General features: G+C 42.5%; 1 protein-coding gene across 4 annotated transcripts in view; it reads left to right on the forward strand.

The window, feature by feature from the left end:
- epb41l4a (erythrocyte membrane protein band 4.1 like 4A) overlaps nucleotides 1–21851 on the forward strand; it is a 62565-nt gene that overhangs the window by 2425 nt on the left and 38289 nt on the right. For all 4 annotated transcript variants that reach the window (XM_020053262.3, XM_010903099.5, XM_034296889.1 and 1 more), the window contains exons 3-4: nucleotides 13260–13364; nucleotides 21274–21325. In XM_020053262.3, coding sequence (XP_019908821.1) covers nucleotides 13260–13364; nucleotides 21274–21325 — 157 coding nt within the window. The remainder of the gene's footprint in view (nucleotides 1–13259; nucleotides 13365–21273; nucleotides 21326–21851) is intronic.

Genomic DNA, 21851 nt, shown 5'->3' on the forward strand with positions numbered 1-21851 from the left:
TCCGCAACCACCACCACCCCTGATTCCCTGCTTCTCTTCTTCTTCAAGATGGCCCCCGCACGACATCCCAGCGCCCTGTCCCTTCTGGCTGGCATTAACTCCCCCTGTCTGTGTTCTACTAGTCACATATCCATTGGAGAGATCGAGTTGCTCATCCTCTTTTAATTGTTAATGTGAGAGCCTGGTGCAGGTTGGCTCTTGGGAAGTCTTGTCTGTCTGTGTGCATGGTGAATGGTATACTGTCAGCAGTGTTTTATGCTTCATTGTTGGTTTGTACACAGTTTGTGAGTAATTTATTTGGTCCTATGTGCCTCTAGTTTAGGCTATTAAAAGCTGCTGTGGTGACGTTATGAATGAAAGCCTTCGCCATGTACTCATCCAGCAGAAGAGGATTATAATCCTGGTATTGTCAGTAGTTCAATTAAAAACGACAGCTCTACCGCAGTGGACTTTATAGCTCTGGCGTTGATCCATTGCATGTTATTACTAAACATGATTGTATGTAGTGTGCACTAGAATTTTGCCTGACGCCAACATAACAGTTTCTTAGTTGGTTCTCACTCAACTTTTTTTTTTTTCAATTACCAAATAAAATGTGTAGCTATTAAAGTACAGAGTGGTTCTTGAGGTGAAAGGTTGCACTAATCCTATTCATAAGGCTGTATCTTGCTGTTAAATGTTTAACATTGCAGTGTAACCCAATGTATTCCCCTGGCCCATGTACTACAGTGACACTACTGTGACTGAAAACTGCATGAGGGGACACCAGATAAAGACAATGAAAGGGTTGGATTTAAAAGGCTTTGGCCCAAAATAAAGAGATGGAATGCCGAGCAGAACAAAGTGTGCATTCGGGTGACACATTTTTCCGCAGGGACGATCATGGAGGGAGGGAGGCACTTGGTCTGTCAATCAGCTTTCTCCTTCTTTGTTCTATTCTGTTCGCTGACAGCGAGGCCAAGAGAGCTGCCAATGAAATACTGGTTTGTTGACCTTAAACCTTGTGTCTCCAAGGTGCTGGCAACACTACATCAGCTGTCACTCAAGTGTTGACAGCCACCCCTAGACCATCCCACCTGGGGATGTTGATGTCATGCTCCCCTTAACTGTAAATAAGGATTTCACAAAATGTGACCAGAAGTTTGCTCTTCACACGAATAGACGGGCCTTGAGTTCTACTGGTGCTGTGCAATTTTGATATACACATGATTCATTATTTGTTGTGTTTGTATAAGCTTTCAGATTTGTCTGCAGGGGATACATTGAAGTCTGAGGAGGGCTGAGGTGGGCTTAGGTACTTTTGGCTTCAGTCGTTGCCTACTCGGTGCTGTAGCTGGCCTGCGTAAGAGTAAGCAGCACTGCACCTCTCAAACAAAGCTTCCATTGAGTTTGGCCCCAAAGGTTTTGTTGGGTTTAGTGTGAGGTACAGAACTGCTCACGTGTTGCTACCACAACAAAGCTGAGCAGAGCGGTCCCAAAGACAGCAGTCGTTGACCCTGAAGCTCTCTGTTTTCTCTGGCCTTGGCCAGCGAGAGAGGCTTTAACCTCGTAGGTTTCTGGATATAAATTGATGATAACAGGGCAGTTCTTTTTCAGGAGCAGCTAGCCGCAGCTGCTTCCTTCCTTCCTTTTCGTCATTCTGAATGTATTTGTTCTTCAACATCCACTAAATACAATGAACATGGTGTTTTCTTTTTGTTTGGACAGGTTTGACAAAGGTTGTTGCAGAGAATCGACTGCATTTCATGTGTGGTACCTGATTCATGTCAGGACAGGAGAGATGGATAGGGAATATTGGGGTAACAATGATTTAAAAGTATGAGACAGACAGTGATATGTTTGGCTCAAGGCAAAGTTTTCCAATTTTGAAATAAGAAATTGGCCAACATCCATCTTACATGTACTTGGAGGAATTCCATTCCATTGTATTCCTTCACATTAAGGAATTTTGATTAAAATGTAATGTTTTCTAAATCAAATTATCTTCAACATTGATGAAAAGAAATTCCCCAGCTTCCCATCCCCAGAGATCGATATGTAAAAATGGTAATTCTTGAAAGTAAAGAGCTGGTTGCTATGGAAACACATTACTTTCTAATGAACCCGATGGCTACTGATGGATCCTCAGGGATTTCCTACAGATGAGTCACTACAGGGAGAGAGGAAATAAATGAACACCTGCCTGTTCAATTATTATTGGCTTTCTTTCCTTTCAGCTAAAACTGCAGGAGGTACTGTGTGCTGATGCGTCAGAGGATAGTGAGCGAATTAACATCTCTCAGTGATGTATACTCCCTGACCCAGACAGAATGTAATGACTTTTGTGGGAAAATGGGTTGTTAATGTTCTGTCTACTGTATGTGTATCACAGCTTTAACATGACACTTTCACACAGGGATTTCGGTCTCAGTTCGGTCACTTCCAGTCATTTACTGTGTAGTAGGTGGGCGGAAACTGTCAAAACCTTGTGTTAGCTGACATTCTACAACAACAACATGCAACAGCAAATACCCATCAGCACTTGCTTATGGGAAATCCGCCAAAAGGGTTTGTGTAGGTGCCATCTTTTTACCTAACACACACACACCCACACACATACGCTCTTACACATACTCTGTCACACACACACAAACACATTCTCTCTTTCACTCACAAACTAACTCTCTTCCTCACCTTCTCTCACACAGTTTCTCTCTCCCCTCTCCTTTTGGAGACAAGCACAGACGTCCCCTGGGCTTGCCCTCAAAGTAGGGTAGAGCACTGGGGAGATAAATAAACACCCGTACTCCATCTGGATGAGAGAGGGAGTGGCAGGGGAACCCCCCAAATCTCTGATCTATATATGTAAACACACACAAACAGAACACACACACCCAACATACAACACACACACAGAACATTCAAACTTCATTAATAAAGAGAACATTGAGCTGTCTAATTGTGCATTAGCCTGAGTGCTGTTGAAGAACCTATCCTGTCACATGCTTATGTTTTTACAGAGCATACCAGGTAGCTGCTCCTTATGTAATTAGACTGAGCACTTATCCACCTATTAGCCCCCACGGCTGGTGTTACCAAGCATAAATACACGGCCCACACACACAAAGCCACACACACACACAAAGCCACACACACAGCCACACGCACACCCAGCCTTTGCTGTAAATTATTTAAACCTAAATGCTAATGGCACAAGAAACTGTAATAATATAATTCAGGATGCTCTGATTCTCAACTGAGGGTGGATCAAGTGTGGAACATGAACTCAAGTGAATTCATCTGTTATTTCGCTGTTGACCTCTCACATGTGAGGCAACCCATTAGTTGGGTTGATGAAAATATATTTCCTCATGATCTGTCTATATAAAGGTCAGTTTAACATTGTCAAGTGATTTGGGGGGGGGGGATCAGTGTTAAGTGATTTGGAGTGGGAGTCAGTGTTAAGTGATTAGGGGTGGGAGTCAGTGTTAAGTGGACTCTTTGAAAAATGGATGCCGGGAATGTACATTTTTATAAGCAAAACAGGGTACATACCTCCAGTCTAGTAATCAAGATTCACAATATGTATTATTTATAATTAACTAATTAAATAGGTTGTAAGTGATAATGACTACTGATTACAATAATGATCACAATTAATCAGACATAAGCAAAGATTGGAGATATTGTTCAACAACGTATTCACATCCTCCACTGATTTGTAATGAATATTTTCTTTTATAATCCATTACTTCAAGTTACCAAAAGTACAGAATATTAAAAAGCTGGGAAACTGAAAATGTATAGGATGATCTCATATAGTAACCTTAGAGAACTAGGTTCAGTGGTTTTTGCAACTATTTTTTCTACACCGTGAATTTCTCACATTTGAAAGACCACCTATCGTGTGATTATGACCTTGCCTTGCCGCAACAACTCTGCAGAGGTTTTGGGAGAATCGTAGTATCTTCACACACTCACACACACACACACACACACACACACACACACACACACACACACACACACACACAATAACACAGCTGAACTGCTAGTCAGTGATATAGAGCAGTGTTTCCCAGTCCCGGTCCTCTAGTACCACCCACAGTACACATTTATATCATAGCCCCTGAAAAGCACAGCAGATTCAATTTGTCAACTAACTTTCAGGTCTTCTTTAAGTTGAACTGGGTGTGCTTGTCCAGGCCTACAGTTAAAATGCGTGCTGTTGGGGTACTGGAAGACTGGAGTTGGGAACCACTGACTTAGACCGCTGCCCCTCTCGTTGGCCATACATATGATTCTGTTTTCAGGTACCTACAGACAGTGGTGTTATCTGATCCCTTTTATTTGACCTTAGAGTCATTAAGCAGCCCATACCGACAGGGGTGAAGATGGAAAGCGGTTGGGCCATAGGAAGGAGGGCTTTTGACCTCCGAGGGGGCACATCCTTGCTCGGTCAGGCGAGCGGCCAAATGGGGATGGTTGGGGGGTGAGGGAGAGAGAGGGAGAGGGTAGATTTAGAAGAACAGTACAATAATCTCTGCATGGCTGGCCATTTTCAGTCACCCTGGGCAGCATAATCTCTTCTCGACAGGGCCGGATTAAGTCCGTTAAATTGTTTTTCTACACATACCGTCCACAGGAGTGGTTAGTGAATGGGTGGCGCATTAGAGGGGTGATGGAGGCTGCCGCCGAGGCTTGATAGGGCCGCCCTCCACACTACCTGCCCTCTTGCAAGGCATGGGTCAGCAAATACCATTCCAACCCGCCCCCTCGCGCACGCACACACACACACGCACACACACGCATACTCACACACACTCATGTCATTCTTCACCAGACAGGTTCACTTCTGTTATGATCTATTCAGTCAGAACAGTACAGTAGTGAATCTGTGTCTCTGTGTAGTTACCCACCCCTGAGCAGTTCAAATCTCTGCAAGCCAAGGTTACTCCGTATTAAATAGAATATTTGCATGTAATTTTACCCCGCATTCAGGACACCGCTCTTCGTAGTTCTGTCGCTTAGCTGTGCTGAATACACTTGGCTTGGGCTTTAACCTTGCCAGTGCTTGTCTTTGTGTTAGCACCCTTGTTTACACTTCTGTGTGTTTTGGCCCATGGGTCTTATGGCTTGTGGGTGTTTCCTTTTAATGTAGGCTAGACTGCGAGTTACTTACGTGTCAGTCCAGCGAGTTTGTTTGTATGAATGAAATGCCTACTCTGATCTGTTCATTTATATCCTGACCTCATGTCATCCTTTTGTATTGTTCAGTTTGAGTTAAAACCCTGGAGCCTGGGCTTTTAGTCTGGTGGATGAAAACCCCACACCATTGGAGCCCCTCTATGCTAGATACACAAATGGAGTCTGTGGCAAAACAAATGTATAATATCTTAATTCTCCGGGCTTTAACCCTTTGGTAATATCCTGAACCCTCACAGAAATAGAACCAACCAAGAAACAGAATTAGTCTATGGCAGAGGACAGCAGTTCACACTCAGACACACATCACAACAATCACAGCTTGTGTTTACATCAGGGTAATGGTGGAAATGAGCTGGGGTCTGCTCTGTCGCCTGACAAATGGGACGGCATGGGTATCTGGTCGTTTCCAGTGGCAACTGGACAGCACAGGAACTAGAAGTGAGGAGGGAGGTGAGGAAGAGGGGGAGGAACTGAGACTGTGTGGCTCCGAGGTGTTCCAGGTAGCAGGCCACGATTCCGGTCCCCAAGCTAGAGGCCTGCCAATGAAATAGGTCTACATGGGGTCTTTGTAAATAAGATGGAGCTGTGACTGAGTTGCTGGAAGGCAGGTTGTCCACCGTGCACCAGTGTCTGGTGTAGAGACACCCCACAGCTACACGACATGTTGCACCATAACTGCTCCATATGCCCTTCCTCTTTCTGTCTCTCCCCCTTTCCTTCTTTCCTCTCGCTCTCTCTTTCTCTCTCACGCCTGGAGCATTGAGCACGCGTCTATCATTTACAGAGAATTTAGGGGAAAGTGGTTGTGCAGAGGCCCTCCAAGTCCCAGTGGGAGAAGGCAACATCTGCTAACGACTTACCTCCTCCCCTCCCCCACTCAGCCCCTTCGTGGAGATGATGTGACTGGACAGAAAGGAGGAGTCTGTGGCCCTCATCCAAACCGCACACTAGAACCCCAAACTTCCCCTGCCTCCTGCATCTCATCCCAACCTACCACACACACACACACACACACAGCCTTAACCAGTAGCACTCGGCAGCACCACGCCCATGCAGCCAGAAACACCCCGAGCAGAGCAGCAGATGGCCTGACTGACCGACCAACCACACCCTGATCAGGTGATGACCCTGTTACCATGGGGATCGGTGTTCAAGTCACTGGATTGGGGAGCAGCAACTTAAACCAGACAAATTAACTGTACATGAAAACACACAAATACACGCATACTCACACAAATTCATCATCCACACCATGTTAATGTCATTCTTGAATACTCCCCACTCCTAAATGTCCCTACATGTGTTTGTCACTTGTCATATCATATCCTGGCCTGCTGTCTAAATCTATACAGATGCATGTTGTATATGACCGGCAAATGTATTAGTATGGTCAATCTCAAGGCCCATATAAGCACATAATGAGACTCATCCATCATTTTGTGTTCTACTGATGCCTCCAGCATCAACATTATTTAGCTGTCAGCCTTGTTTCTCTGTCTCTTGCTTTCTCTCCCTCTTCATATGGGTGTAACCATTGTCCAGACCCACACTGTGTGTGAGTGTACATCTGTGTGTTTGTGTGGGAATGTACGTGTGTGTTTGTCTGTGAGGGGTTGAATGGTATTGCCGATCCAACTGTGCTAAATGAAACTAATGGCTATACCTCTATGCTAATAGTTGCACTTCCCTGCCAAAGCCTTTCCCTCTTCAGTCAATCTAAATGACACCTGGAATTACAGTGTTGATTGATACTGAAGGTCTATGATTATATGATTTTACTAGGGTGTGTAGAATGCCCAGTGATACCGTTTCTCTCATTATGAAATAACAAGCAATGTGCTGCAAAGGATTAAAAAAAAATGTTTTGTAGAAGACAGATTGTTGCTTTAGAGTACTGTCTGTTTCCTTGTCTCCACCTCCTTTCTGCACCATGTTATAATATGAAACAGCGAAACAGTGGTCTGTTATGTAAAGGTTCTGGAACGTCTTTATGTCTTACTGGAGATATCAATGAGCTATAGGCTAAATGTGTTGTGAAACTTGAGGGAGATGCTTTTGTCTTTTGTGGTGCGTTGTCCCTTTCAAATAATCCTAATATTTTGTTTTGGGTCATGAAAACCAGTCAAAGTTTCGAAGCACGCATCCGTGCATGCTTTTTGGGGTAATATAGGCTTTATCAAAACCTGTGGGCAGTAAAAGATTAGGGGTTTCCACATTTCTTTCATCTTTTCACTTTACGAAAAAGTCAGTTATCATCACCTATACTGATATTTATTGTATCAATGTCATTCATGAATGATAGAAAAACAAATGTTTTTGTGCCATGAAATGAAATAGCTTAAGCAGTGCACAGCTCATCTTCAGTCTCGCTAGCAGTTGTTAAATTCTTATGACTATTCCAAGTAGTAAGTTAGTAGATACTAGTAAGGCTGTTACTGGCTAATAAGCGGTTCAAATGCTAACAGTTCGTAGATGCTATTTGTGGTGGAGGTAAACTTTTAGTCCGTTAAAAATAATGCTTAATGGGGTCTAGTTAGTGGGTGAACGTGTACCATTGTGGCATGGTGTTTAAAGACATTGCCTCTCATGTGGGAGACCCAGGTTCAAATCTAGTTTGGGGTAATAACAATTATCACTTTAATTGTGGGCCGGCTGAACTAGGCTTGCTTGGTTCCTTTTCTGATTGACAAGAGACTGGACATAATGCTGTAGCAATTGGTATATTTCTAAAGGTTTTGAACGCATTAACTATGTTGTTCAAGAATAGATTTCCCCCTTTTATTTGATGTGATTTGTGTACATATTGGTTTCATCATTTGCAAATTACAACACTGATGTTTCTATAAAACATCTGACAGAATTTAAGGTGGAGTGAGCCCTCTCGAATTGCCTCTTCCCTTCCGGTATGCGTACAAGCGATAACGTTATAATTAGTGTGGTGAGATGAGGAAGAGAAGCTTAATTAGTGGTGAATGAACAACAGAGGAAATGCAACAGGCCTGTCAAATCCAATGGACTGACCACATCCATAGTATGTGGACTGGATCCCGTATGCCGTTTCACAGACAAGCCCCAGCTCCTCTGTGACCCTGAGACAAATAATCTGGCCGAAACCAAACTAGGACGCATATTTCCTTTCCTCTTTTTCCTGGTCAGTGTTATTTTAGCAATCCCACCCTGACTACCTTATCAGTGGGGGAGATAGAGGAGGAATGCAGCGAGGGAGAGGGAGGGGAAGTGTGTATGGGAAGTGAGGGATGTTGGGTTTGGAAGGAAGGGAGGGTTGGTCGGCAAGGACCCTTATAGGAAGTATGAAGGCTGCCGCTTGTGTTCACTGCGGGCTCTGATGGCGCTGATGTGCTCGACCCCTGGGTGATGTCATCCAGTACAGTCGGTCACACCTCAGTTCTCTCCCGCCGCTGGTCGTGGTTTTCGGTTACGGTTAAGACACTGTGGTCAGGAGGAGGCAACAACAATGGCCATGACTCTGCTCCGGGAGGCTCTGTGAAGGGTATCGTATCAGCGTGGATTCTCTGCCTGGTTCAGCTTTCATGCCATGATGAGACAATGTTCTGACTGATACAGTCCTTTCGTTCTAGTGAATTCCCTCCTAACCTCATCGCCAGGCTGTTGCTCATATAACTCATCAAAGACCCCAGTTTGGCCTCAGGCGAAGTTACCATATCATGCGATCAGCCACCTTATACCATGGGCCCAAGGAAGTGACATTGCAAGTGACCCATTTAGATTCCCTATTTGTCTTTAGCACATTTGAAATCCCACATCGGCAAGGCATGGTTCCAAAGGGAGGCCGGGCCCTGATTAAGTCCACGACTGTGTGGCGGGAGTTTCTCCCCATTAGTTTATTTGCAAACAAAGGCTGCGTCTGTCCAGAAACTGGACAGGATTGGTTTCAGACGTTCACTGGGGAGCAGGTAGCCTAGCTGTTAGAGCATCTGACCTTACTGGTGGCTAGATGACGAAGGCACCGAAAAATGTCCATTCTGTCTTTATTTACATATTCTGTGATTCTTCAGTATTTAGTATAGCCATTTATAATTATGTCCCCCATTGTCCTCTCCTATCCTGTACTCTGTGTGTCTGGTATCTTCATGTTAGTAAACCAACCCCCAAAACCTTCGTTTGGGGATATAAACCAGAGTAGGGTTTTGAACTCTGCATGCTTCTCTGCTCCTGCAAACATCTCATATCTCCGGAGTACTTTAATCTTTGATACTATAGTGCTGTAATTGTAATACTCTCTTTATATATTCAATTCATATGTTACATTAATTCACTATTTGGAATTAATCTAAAACGGTTCAAAATCCAGTTCCTTCAGTGACTCACCAAGCTGGTAAAGTGGAAAATGAGTTGTTCTGTCCCTGAACAAGGCATCAAACCCTAATTGATCCCCAGGCACTCACTGTGGCACGCTTTTTCTGGCAAAATGTCATATTCCATTAACTTCCTTGTTTCCAGCAACTGGGGTTGAATGAAAAATGTTGATTCTGTTAGTTGGAGTCTGTTTTGGTCTGGTGCTTCTACCCTGTGGGCTGACTGCTGGGCCCTGCTGTCTAGTCCAACACAGAAAAAACAAATTGCATTTCACAGCTATTTCCATAATTGTTCAATGACAGGTCAAGTCAACAAAAAAGAAGGGAAATGTCTAACAAGGGTAACGTTTTGCATTATGAAGGAACTCAGCTGCATGATGAATCTAGCTAACTCACTGGCTTTAGGTACTTTGAGTAGCGATAGAGAAAAGCAACAGTGATTATGTTGTTATTCCTTGTTTGCCTAGCCAGTCTGAACAGGCGTTAGATACTTTTCTTCCCTCCCACTGCTACTCATGCAATTGGAACTGAGTTTCAAGATGATGTTAACATGGGATGTGGTATAGCTGTGAGTCATGAATTAACATAACCGCTATACATATTTGTGGCTGTGACATTTGTCAGTAAGTCAGGTAACGTTGATCATTGCATGATCACAGCATGACAAACGCGTGAGGCGCCGGGAGTGAATCATAATTTTTAAGCAAAAACAAGTTGAGTACGGTAATAATGTGGCATCAAACAGACTACAAGCCATGGTTCAATTGGAAGATTTCTTGGTTAGTTTGGGAGGGAGAATATGAGGGGATGACGGCTTCAAGCGTTGAGGGTATTTTACAGAACTCTACATTCACTCCAATACTGGCAAAGGCACAAGCAGGCCGTAACAGGTGGCGAATTAACCGCAAAGGAATGTATATGCCTGTGCATTTGTTGTTGCCAGGGGTGTGTCTTCTCCGTGTGAGTGTATCAATGGGAGGGAGTGTCGAGGACACTGACACAGTCATCAAGGAGGAAGCCATAAAGAGGTCGCTCAGCAGGTGACAGGCATATTCATCAGCCGGTTTAATCAGCGAGATGAGTCAAACGGCGGTGAGAGCGAGAGACGCGGATGGATCGGCTGGATGAGGGGGAGTGGGGGATGAAGAGAGAGGGGACGTAGAGGGACATCTCCCCCGGAAAAACAGTCAGCCGGCTTGTGATTCCCATGGACTGCACCAGCAGATGGAGGAGAACATGAAAACCTCCATAAGAGTCCCGGATCACAGGGGAGGAAGTCATGTAATGAATTGTTAACATGAGGAATCGCTCAATTTCAGATGCTTTACATGGACCCACTGATCACGTACTACATGATCTCGTGTACCTGATGTTTTTGAAATCTTAATAGGGGCCCCCTTCCCCCAGGACAAAAAATTTTGTTGCAGTATATACGTATGTAAAGCCGATCCTGGCATAGAATAACCTCACAGCCGATAAACACAGAAAAACACAACATAAAATAGAAATACAAAAAATTAAAATCTTATAGAGGCCAAGCAAGGCTCCCTCCACCCACCGCGGCCCTCCACCCACCGCGGCCCTCCACCCACCGCGGCCCTCCACCCAACGTGGCCCCCCACCCACCGCGGCCCCCCACCCACCGCGGCCCTCCACCCACCGCGGCCCCCCACCCACCGCGGCCCCCCACCCACAACGGCCCTCCACCCACCACGGCCCTCCACCCATCACGGCCCCCCACCCACCACGGCCCCCCACCCACCACGGCCCTCCACCCACCACGGCCCCCCACCCACCGCGGCCCCCCACCCACGGCGGGCCCTGGGGCAGCCACTCCCCCTGCATCCCCAACAGCTTCGCAAGTGGCCCTAATGCCTATGCTCTTGTCAGCGTTAACCATGTGATTAATCAAACATGTGCTTTGTGGTTAGGAAGAGCAGTCCTCACTGATTTATCCCAGACACACACACACTCTGTTTCCTTCCTTTTCTGTGAGGAGCAAACAGGGAGAATTGGGTGAAGAGTGAGAGATGTCTTCTAGGCAAGATGGATGTTGGTGTCCCTTTAAAGAACAAATCGCAAGCGACCCCACTGCAAATACATCACCGACCTGTGAACTTTTCACCCCATATGATTTCACAATAAAACCCAGGAAACTGTGTGTGCACGTGTGTGTTGGCTTTCATGTGAAAAGAAAAGAAGAGGGCTGAAAATGTGAATGTGGTGTGTTTGTAGTGTTTCAGCCTACTGCCTCACCTTGAGGTGATGTTGACTGTAAGTAAAGTTCCATCTTTCATTACGGACACAGGCTATGCATGGAGGCCTTCATGCTTGAAATCCATTTCCTCTCTTGGGATTTATTTAGATTGGCCTCAGGATAAATGGAAGCCTGAAATGCAGGTGAGAGAGGAGGGCTTGGTTGGATTGTGCTCTACGCTAAGGCCAATCTGGGATTGGTTTCTGTGACCCGTGATTGGTTTTTCATCAGAGGAAATACTTATACCATCAGTGGATGCATTTGGATTGATGCTATATCTACAAGGAGAAGCGAAAGTGTTAACTGAGCTGAAAATTCAGTCAGGGATTTTTCAGTCAAGAGAATTTTATGGCAAATCTTTCATCAGTGTTGTATGGAAAAACTTTTGTAACCAGGGTTCTTATTGTTCATACTAAAATCGTATTCCTAAAATAATTTATTTGCCAAATGTATTTTTGTAAGCTTCTGAAATGGTAATGAGAGGAACTGTATGGTGTGTAAATTGCTATTTTTAAGAATTTATAAGAATTTATCTCTTCATATTTCCCTGGAGATGTACAGTAGTCTCTTATCAAGTTCCTTTATGTTATTTCTGAATCCAGGGCAAAATGACACACTATGTTTTTTTCTTTTCTGATCCTGGAGGGAATAAAAAATGTATTATATTCCATGCCTCGTTGAAAGTCTTTATTCCTAAAAACCAAAGTAGAGAAGCATTTCCCAGAATCGTTTGATCGCTCCCTGTATCTTCCGAATGTGTGAGTTTTAATGGAGCTGTGATGTCACTCAAGTTAAATTAAATTAGTAAGAACAATGGCATCAACATCAGACTGACTTTGCCTGGCAACACATTGGTTTACAACTAAGACAGACTCTGTGTTCCACATCTGAGACAGACTCAGCGTTCCACATCTGAGACAGACTCAGCGTTCCACATCTGAGACAGACTCAGCGTTCCACATCTGAGACAGACTCAGCGTTCCACATCTGAGACAGACTCAGCATTCCACATCTGAGACAGACTCTGTGTTCCACATCTGAATCTGTCTCAGTGTTCCACATCTGAGACAGACTCTGTGTTCCACATCTGAATCTGTCTCAGTGTTCCACATCTGAGACAGACTCAGCCTTCCACATCTGAGACAGACTCAGCGTTCCACATCTGAGACAGACTCAGCGTTCCACATCTGAGACAGACTCAGCGTTCCATAGCTGAGACAGACTGAGTGTTCCACATCTGAGACTGTCTCAGTGTTCCACATCTGAGACTGTCTCAGTGTTCCACATCTGAGACTGTCTCAGTGTTCCACATCTGAGACTGTCTCAGTGTTCCACATCTGAGACTGTCTCAGTGTTCCACATCTGAGACAGATTCAGTGTTCCACATCTGAGAATGTCTCAGTGTTCCACATCTGAGACAGATTCAGCGTTCCACATCTGAGACAGACTCAGTGTTCCTATCCTCTTGTGTTCCACAGAAGTCCACTAAGGGGTCGGTGGTGCTGGACTTTGTGTTCAACCATGTGAACCTGGCAGAGACAGACTACTTTGGGCTTCGCTACTGTGACCGCAGCCACCAGACGGTGAGTCGCCATTAAAAACATTTGTATACACATAACATAAAAATTTCTACAGATGTTAATCGTTGTGTGTTTGCGTGAATCTCACGGTAGATCAGGCAAGTCTTTACACATTATGACATGCTTAAATCACAAATGGTTCTGACCTGAAATAAAATTTAAAAATCTTAGAGGTTTTGGCTTAGATATCTTTGAAGGATAGCTTTAGCTTGCACCATTCAAAGTGAATATATTTGGCATTATTATGAAAAGACAAGAGCTCTGTTAATATTAACCAGGTGACATCCTATGTCATATAATTCCTAAAGAAGCCTATTGTCCAGATCTGGAGTTTAATCTGAAGTCATTGTTAACTGTACAGCTGTAGTGTGCCTGAGGGAGGTGCCTGAGGGAGGTGCCTGAGGGAGGTGGTTCAGGGAGTTGAGAGGATTGGGAGGATCATGAGTAGTCTGAATTTGCATTGCTTCTTTCTTCATTCTTGTAGCATTTTAGTGAAGCGTGTTCAGCAGGTTAGGCTAATTAGCGTTCTACTTTTGTCGTTTTATTCATATAGCAGACCTGCTTGTCTGGAGCTACTTACAGGTATTGCAAACGGAGAGCTACAAGACTCAGTCCTCAGTAAAGTCATTTCTAAAAAGAAGTGAAAATAAATGTGATTTTTTTGGTGGCTTTTGGAACCAGATCTATACGGGAACACCCTTCTTTCAGTTGTTGGGTGTTACCTGAACACATGTAGCCAACACATTTGGGGTTCCAAAAAACAAATCAGTTCAGGACTCTAAGTTGATTTTAGAAGACAACAAGTGTTATCAAGGATCACGGCCAAGGTTTTTAACAGTCTGTGAGTTGGGGGGGACACTGAGGCATTCCCAGACGGGGTCTCCTCTCGGTGGGACGGGCCTGGAACACCTTCCCGGGAAGGCGTTCAGGAGGCATCCGGAACAGACTCTGAGCTCCTCCCGGGTGACCGAGCTTCTCACCCTATCTCTAAGGGATCGCCCGGCCACCCTGCGGAGAAAGCTCATTTCGGCCGCCTGTATCCGGGATCTTGTCCTTTCGGTCATTTCGGAGAGGAGGATAACAAAGGTTATTCATAATTATCATTGCAGGTTAAAAAAGTTAATTGAGAATTTGTGAAATTGTTTTGTTGTTTATCAGCTTGACCTTACACTCAAAAAATAATATGAATTTAACCTTTAATTCATTGAGAACTGTTCAAAGAACAAAATCATCATCAAGAAAGAGTTAATTTACTCAAAAAAATGCATGCCACAATCATTGGCACCAATAATTCAAATTAACAATCAGTGTTAGGATACACTAAAATGCTACCAGGAAACAGCCACCAAAACAAGCTGAAGTGGCAAAAAATCAGGCCTTATAAAACTGCTCACGATCCTCTGATTTCCTACACAAACTTCTCTTGATCCTCCCACTTCCCTCTACTGTATTCACACACCCATTGTCAGACAGCTTTCAGTTACCCACAACTCTATCCCACTCACTTTAAAAATGCTTTGGTGACTTGAGGATTTTGTCTCAGATCTCAAAAGCATGTCAACAACTAAATTGGCTCTAAAATTTTTATAGTGTTCATCCATCATTAACAAAAAAGTAGGGAGCTACATTATTGCCAGCTGTCAAAGCAAGACACAGGTTTTTACTGAGAACTGTCCCTTTACTTTCCTTCAGTACAAACCATTAGCAAGCTGGCAAACTGGGTACACCCAAAACAAACTAGCCAGCTGTTAACTGATGCTAACTAGTAAAATATAGTTATTGTTGCTATTTTAGTGTTGTGCGGATGAGCAAAGTCTAGTTGTATTTATTAGTTTCATGTTCGTTGGACAGATAGCTTCCGGAAATGCTTCCGCTTACCTAATGAGGCCATCTAGGATGAGGCAATGATAGAAGGTGCCATCAGAGCATCATACAAATGTCCAGGCAATGGCAGGGTAGAGTAGAGGCTAGGAGTAGTTGTAATAACCCATGAAATGCCCCGGGGCTCCGCACACTCAGGGTGAGGCAGAGTACAGATACATAAAATAACACAATGATAGCGCACCAAGTGGCAACGTATTCTCTATGGAGTGCTCTACTTCTGGCCAGGGACATGCTGGGCTCTTGTCAAATGTAGTACCCTATTAAGAATAGTTTGTCATTTGGTTCAGAGACATAATCTACCAACATCCCTCCCTCCCTTATGCATGGATGGGCGGTATCGTGTGCAATGCCTTCTGGGGGCTGTTGGACAAGCCCTGATTTATCGCCAGCCCAGTGCAGGATGAAAGCATGTCTCTGTACATGTGTCAAGACCCATAAGCTATGTTTAGGTGGAGAAAAAAAGTAAGTGGAGTGTGGAAACATCGGGACACCAGCGCCACTGCCGCCGTTTGACTTGTCTTATGTCGCTAGCCTGTGCCTTCACATGCTCTGTAGACTGCTAATACTCACTCAGAGCAAGAGCCTGCTCTCATATTGTTTCACTGTTTACTTCCCTGCTTATTAAGCCGCATAGTTCATAGTTCATAGCATAATTATCTCGTAGCATAGCTCAGTCTTGTTCTTTCTCTATATAATTTCCCTCCTATCTCTCTTTATATGCCTGTCTTGCCCTCCCCCTCTCTATCTCCCCTGCCCATTCCTCTAAAGCTATCTATCTATCTCACTCTCTTTCTAGTTTTTAGTAACTCTGACAGAGGGATGTGATTCAGAAGGTTAAATTATCTTGTTTTCTTAGATGAGCATGTAGGATGCATCTAAAATGCATAAAACGTTTTACTGATCAGAAAGTCTTTTGAACTCTCTTGTGCATTCAAGTTAATTCAGTTGTTTTATCATACCAAAAGATTTCTAATGGCAGTGTGACATTCCAATGCTTGGGTAATATTCATCCCAAGGGCATAATTCCTACCTTCTTGGGTTATAAATGGCATTCCAACGTATTGGAGTTGCTTTGGACCTTATAGAGACACACATTGTTAATGTGTGTCTGAGAGTAGACACACTTCAATCGTCTGTGCATGGAGCAAAATGCCCAAAACCCATCCATTTTGAAAGATGTCTGTCATTTACAAGGGGTGCTTGTCTACTAGCAGTGGTTCAATGTAGAAGGATATTTTAGGACTACTATAGATATTTGAACACAGCCTTGAACTCTCAGTCAGACCTGTCAATCAAACTGTCATAACTAGCTTCCTGTGGGTGAGTGGTGCATCATGGTGACAGTGCCTTTGAATAGATTCATTATCTATCATCTGTCTGTCTGTTGATCTATCATCTATCCATCAATGTGTTTATCTATCATCTATCCATCAATGTGTTTATCTATCATCTATCCATCAATGTGTTTATCTATCATCTGTCTGCCTGTTTATCTATCTGTCATCTGTCCATTATCTGTTTATCATCTGTATACTATCGATCAAACTGGCGGATTAGCCTGTCCCACCATTCAAAGTGATTTTCATCTCTCGGTACTGTCGAAGATTCGTCTATGAAAATGTTTATTCCTAACTAGTGCATCATTGAATGGATTTCACCTGCAAGCACTTGCAAGTGGTAAATGTTTTTTACTCTCCAGTCAGTTGCTGCTCTTTGGAAGATAACTGTTAGGTAGTTAATAGAATAATAAGTATTGTGGCCCTGGCAATTTTACCTTTAATTTACATAAATGAGCATGCACTGGAACAAACCAGCTGCACCAATGTGATTTTTTTTATATTTGGATAAGATTAACCAATTCAATTAACTTATTCTAATTCAGTCACACAGAGATTTCTCTAATCACATTCCCCTGGTCACCAACTGTTCCCGTGTTCCGGGTCCTTCATTAGGGACCAAACAGAGGAAAAATGGACTGAAACTCAAATGGAAAAAAAGAAACGTACATGTTTCAGTGTTTATTGGCAGAACATTTTTACTGTGTATGTTTCCTAATGAATAACACCCTGGTTTTATTGCGATGGGGTAAATTGAAGAAAGGGTTTTGGTGGGAGAGCATGAAGACTGTTCACCGTGCACAGCCGCTTTTAGTGACATGCCTAGTCTGTAACAGGTTATCGCTGTCTTACTCACCTCATTAGACTAACATATTCATCTCCATGCCCCAAAAATACCCCAGAATCCCAAAATCGAACCAACAGATTCTAGCCTTTTCATCTTCAGCTTGGCTTGTAGCTACATATCCAGAAATGCACATAAAATACATGGAATGCATACAAAACTGTTCTTGAAGCTGTTTCTTCAAGCAAGGGGTGCGGTGCAATTACTGTAATTTATAGCAGAAATATATGCACTTTCAGTAATGTGATATCAGCTCCATGGCCTACAGTCACACTGAAGCAGAAAACACAGACTGGATAATAATATTTATTTCAGTCTAATTTTATAACTGGAATATTCCAGTGCACATTTCTGTGGACCTTGGAAAACACGCACTCACGTTTGTTTTGAATGTCTGCTGCCAATTGCCGATAGAAAGTGAACAGACCGTTGTTTATCACTTTGTTCAGTTATTTAAACAGGGTAAGTGAAACACTGTCAACATCTGTCTTCCACACATTATGTGCACTGATACAAAATGAAAGCAAAGAAAGGGTTCCCTATGGCAACACATCAAGTAACATGGCAAATTAAGATTTCTGTTTGCATTCAAAACTAGCTCCATAACAATTATTTCAAAATAGCACTTTATATTCTTGATGAGAAGCTTAACGATCTACAGATCTACACTTCATTGTGCTATATCGGCTATAATTAATGATAAATTAGCAATACCTAGTGATTGTTAAGACAGTTGTAGGATTTAGAGGGTTATTATGTTAATATGAAGACAAGACCCCAGGGCCCACACACCACTGCCCTCTGTTCCTGGAGAGGTTTTTAATTTAAAAACGTTTGTATATAGCTTAAAATATATTTTTGGGGGGGGTTTGCAGTTGAACAAAAACAAAAAATCCGATTAATTTACTAAATGTAAATATCATTGGCACCTTCTAGAAGTGGTTTGAAATAATCAGATTTCAAGAAGCTCATTTTGCTTTCCTTTGAAATTGACCTCACCAACCAGAGAACTGTCTGAGAAGAGCACACACAACGTTGTAGCCAAGCACGGTCAACATCAAGAATCCCGGATGTTCCGGTTCCCAGCGTACCCAATGTTATCTGCAGGTTTAATGCCCATGCTGCTGTAGCCAAACCCTCTGGATGTGGCTGCGAGAGACACACCTCCACCTTGATGGAAAATCAAAGAATTGCTGGAATGGTGGAAAAACACCTTTATCAACTGAGCTTCAGACACCGGATATGTTACTGTAGTTTCAATTAGCACCATCTATCGCCCACTCAGTGAAAGGGGGTCATATGGTTGGAGATCCACTGCCGATAGGGAGACGCAGAAAGCCGGACAAACCTGAATTTGCCACAGTCCATCAGGGACAATATCATGTGGACAGATGAGTCATGATTAGAGCTTTTTGGTTCAGTTTACAGAAAACAAAAGTTACAAAAAATATATAAATAATCCAAATTAATGAAGTTACCAGTGCAAAGTGAAATGTGCACGATCTTGTTTCTCTTGAAGGGTTCCTTTTACATTTTATATTAAAGAGTTAACATTTGGGAAGTCTCAGGATGTTTACACTTCAACACTACAGTTGTTTGCTCCTTGGGGTTTAAGGCCGGGTGTCTCTGTAAAAGCACTTTGTGACAACTGCTGTTGTAAAAAGGGCTTTATAAATACATTTGATTGATTGATTTACACTTGGAATGAAAGAATATCAGAGTTATAACAATCAAAACTTTACTTCCTTATAATACAGACATTTGTTTTACTTGAGATTATATTCTGCCTGTTCTTTCAACAATGGAATCTGAATGATTTAGAAATTGCCTATTGTTGCATGGCTGCAAATAAATAGCATTTTACCTATCTATTTTGGTGTTGCTTACTATAAAGTACTTCCCTGTAACATGTTTCTGAATGGCGCATTACATTTTTTTTTAAAACTGTATCCTAAATAAATTATTAGATTGAACTATAGGCTAATACATACATGGGATTCAGTCTACCTGATCATGCATGGAATATTTTATTTTGTTTACTGTATGAATATTCAAAAGAACAATGTATAGCCTACAGTAGGCTGAATTATTTCTCCATGTTTCTGACTTGTCTGCTCATTTCACATTGCCTTGTATCAATCTGTGAACATGACCATCTGTGGAATAGCCTATTTAATGATGAATGATTACCCTTCAAGCATTAAATCATTCATGATACCAGCTACTTTTAAAGTTTCAATCTCTAACTGTAAAATGTTTAATATAATTATGGGAGGGGGGGGTTGGCAAAACCTACCTCCATGTCTGCACATGTGCATCTCCTGCTTCTCTTAGAACGCTTCTTTTACCCTCAGAACTCCCCTCTTTTTGTTTAGGTCACTTCTGTACACAGACTATACAGGACCAAGCAAGTAACGGCACTGGGGGAAGAGCTTTTCTGTTCTACCCAGAAGACCATACACATTACAGCCTGATTTTGGTTTATATTTTCATGAACTTTCAAGGCATTTCAACCACACTTAATTCTTGATTAGAACATTTTTACAAATCAATCTACATTTTCTTTGATCTTCCTAGGTCGAATTAAAACATTTAATATTTTCTATTGAATATATTAATTTTTCCTAAATGGCAGCGTCATACAATTTTGCACCTGCAAAATTGACTCTGGCCTGCTATTTACAATGTATGCCCACCTTTCAAATTTTATGTCTGGGTGTTTAGCCTTATGTAGGTTTTTCTTGACAGGGTTTACACATTGACTCCTAGGTTCACTGTCTTGTAGTCTAACTGTCATTTAGGTAAATTGTATGTAATTGTACCTCTTCAGAACAGTGTTGGACAAGCTCGCTGATTAGGCACTGACATGGGTGTTTAGAGGAGCATGCCCAAATAGCACAAGATATTACAAATATGTGGAAAATACATCTTTCTGGTTGAAAGGATCTTGAAAAGATGTCTTTGAAATGATTTTGCTCAGTGGATGTTTTGGCTGTGGTTTGGTGAGAGTGATCTCAGTGTAGAAATTGTTGTAATATACCAAAACATCTCCCAGATTTTAGCAGTTTTCTTGGCCTGTCCTTTAATCCCCTATATCACATTAGACAGTGTTCTGGTGTCACATAAGGACACTGTGCAGGCCAGGCAATCCTAACTTTTGTTTTTTTCATGCACTTCTGTAAAGCATAAAGCATCATCAATATTGCTATAATTTAATAATCTTTAAAGTCATTGTGCTTATTAAGCCAGGCAGCCAAGCAGGATGTTACCCAAATCGGATGTTCGTTGATATTAAAACAAGAGCCAGAGGAACAAGATAATAATATTCAACAGACTGTCTCCAAATCCAAAATGCCAGTACAATAGATAATTCAAAGAAGCCAATATAAAATAAGCTTTATGTGTTTTCTTTTTTAGCTCTGAGGCAGCAAGCTGGAACCTGTTCAGATTTGAATGACTCACACAGTCACACTCCTTTTTAACAAGACAGTTTGGATAAAGTTGGTTTTAATGGGCCTTCTTATTTCGCCATGGTTTGCATGACAGAACATCCCCTTAGAGCTGTCTGCGTCAATAAACATACAAAGGCTCACATTCACGTTCACAGACCGAGATTACACACACACACTTAATTGATTGCTCAGTAATATGGAGCATTGTTTTATTTGTTCCAGCCAATTACTGAGCATTAATGCCCCAAAGTAGATTGTTACAGTTCTAACTGCATTTGTTACTGTAATAAAGGCTGTTGTACTTGTTGTGTTAAATATGAAACTACTTGTATTAACAAGTAATTATTAAGGCAGTTAATTTTTTATGAATATCTTCTCTTATTCTTTGTTTGCAGTATTGGCTAGACCCCTCGAAAACCCTTTCAGAACACAAAGACTTAATAACGAGTAAGTATGTCCACTTATCTCTATGTTGAGTTGGATGTGTCTCAGCTGTTTGGATAGTGTCATTGTAAATTTCGCCTAACTAGGAAGACATTTGCCTCAGGGCATATTAAGGTCTGCCATGATGGATTGTCCGCCATTTTACATTTTCAGAGACCTTAATGTGTTTGCATTTACGGACAAAGTTCGCTCAACTTAATCTTTTTCAGATTAGTACCTCAAAAATACAGTGTAACAAGCTACAGAATAATGGACTCATATTTTTATCCGTTGACCTGTATTGATGGGAAATTTGGTCTAACACACACTTGGTCAGGGATATGACTCATCCCAGCAAAATATTTAAGATATCTCTGGCATGACTAAACTTGGGTTAAAGATATGTCTTGTCATAGAGGTCTGGCGTTTTGGAAATTCAACTGACTCCCTGGCCCAGAGAGTCAGAGGATCATTCATGGAGGAAGACATGGTCGCTTTGTAGAAGTATCTCTATCTGACCTTCTCTCACTCCTCCCTCTATATCTCAATC

Source organism: Esox lucius, chromosome 14 (assembly GCF_011004845.1).
Source record: "Esox lucius isolate fEsoLuc1 chromosome 14, fEsoLuc1.pri, whole genome shotgun sequence".
NCBI classification, from domain to species: domain Eukaryota; kingdom Metazoa; phylum Chordata; class Actinopteri; order Esociformes; family Esocidae; genus Esox; species Esox lucius.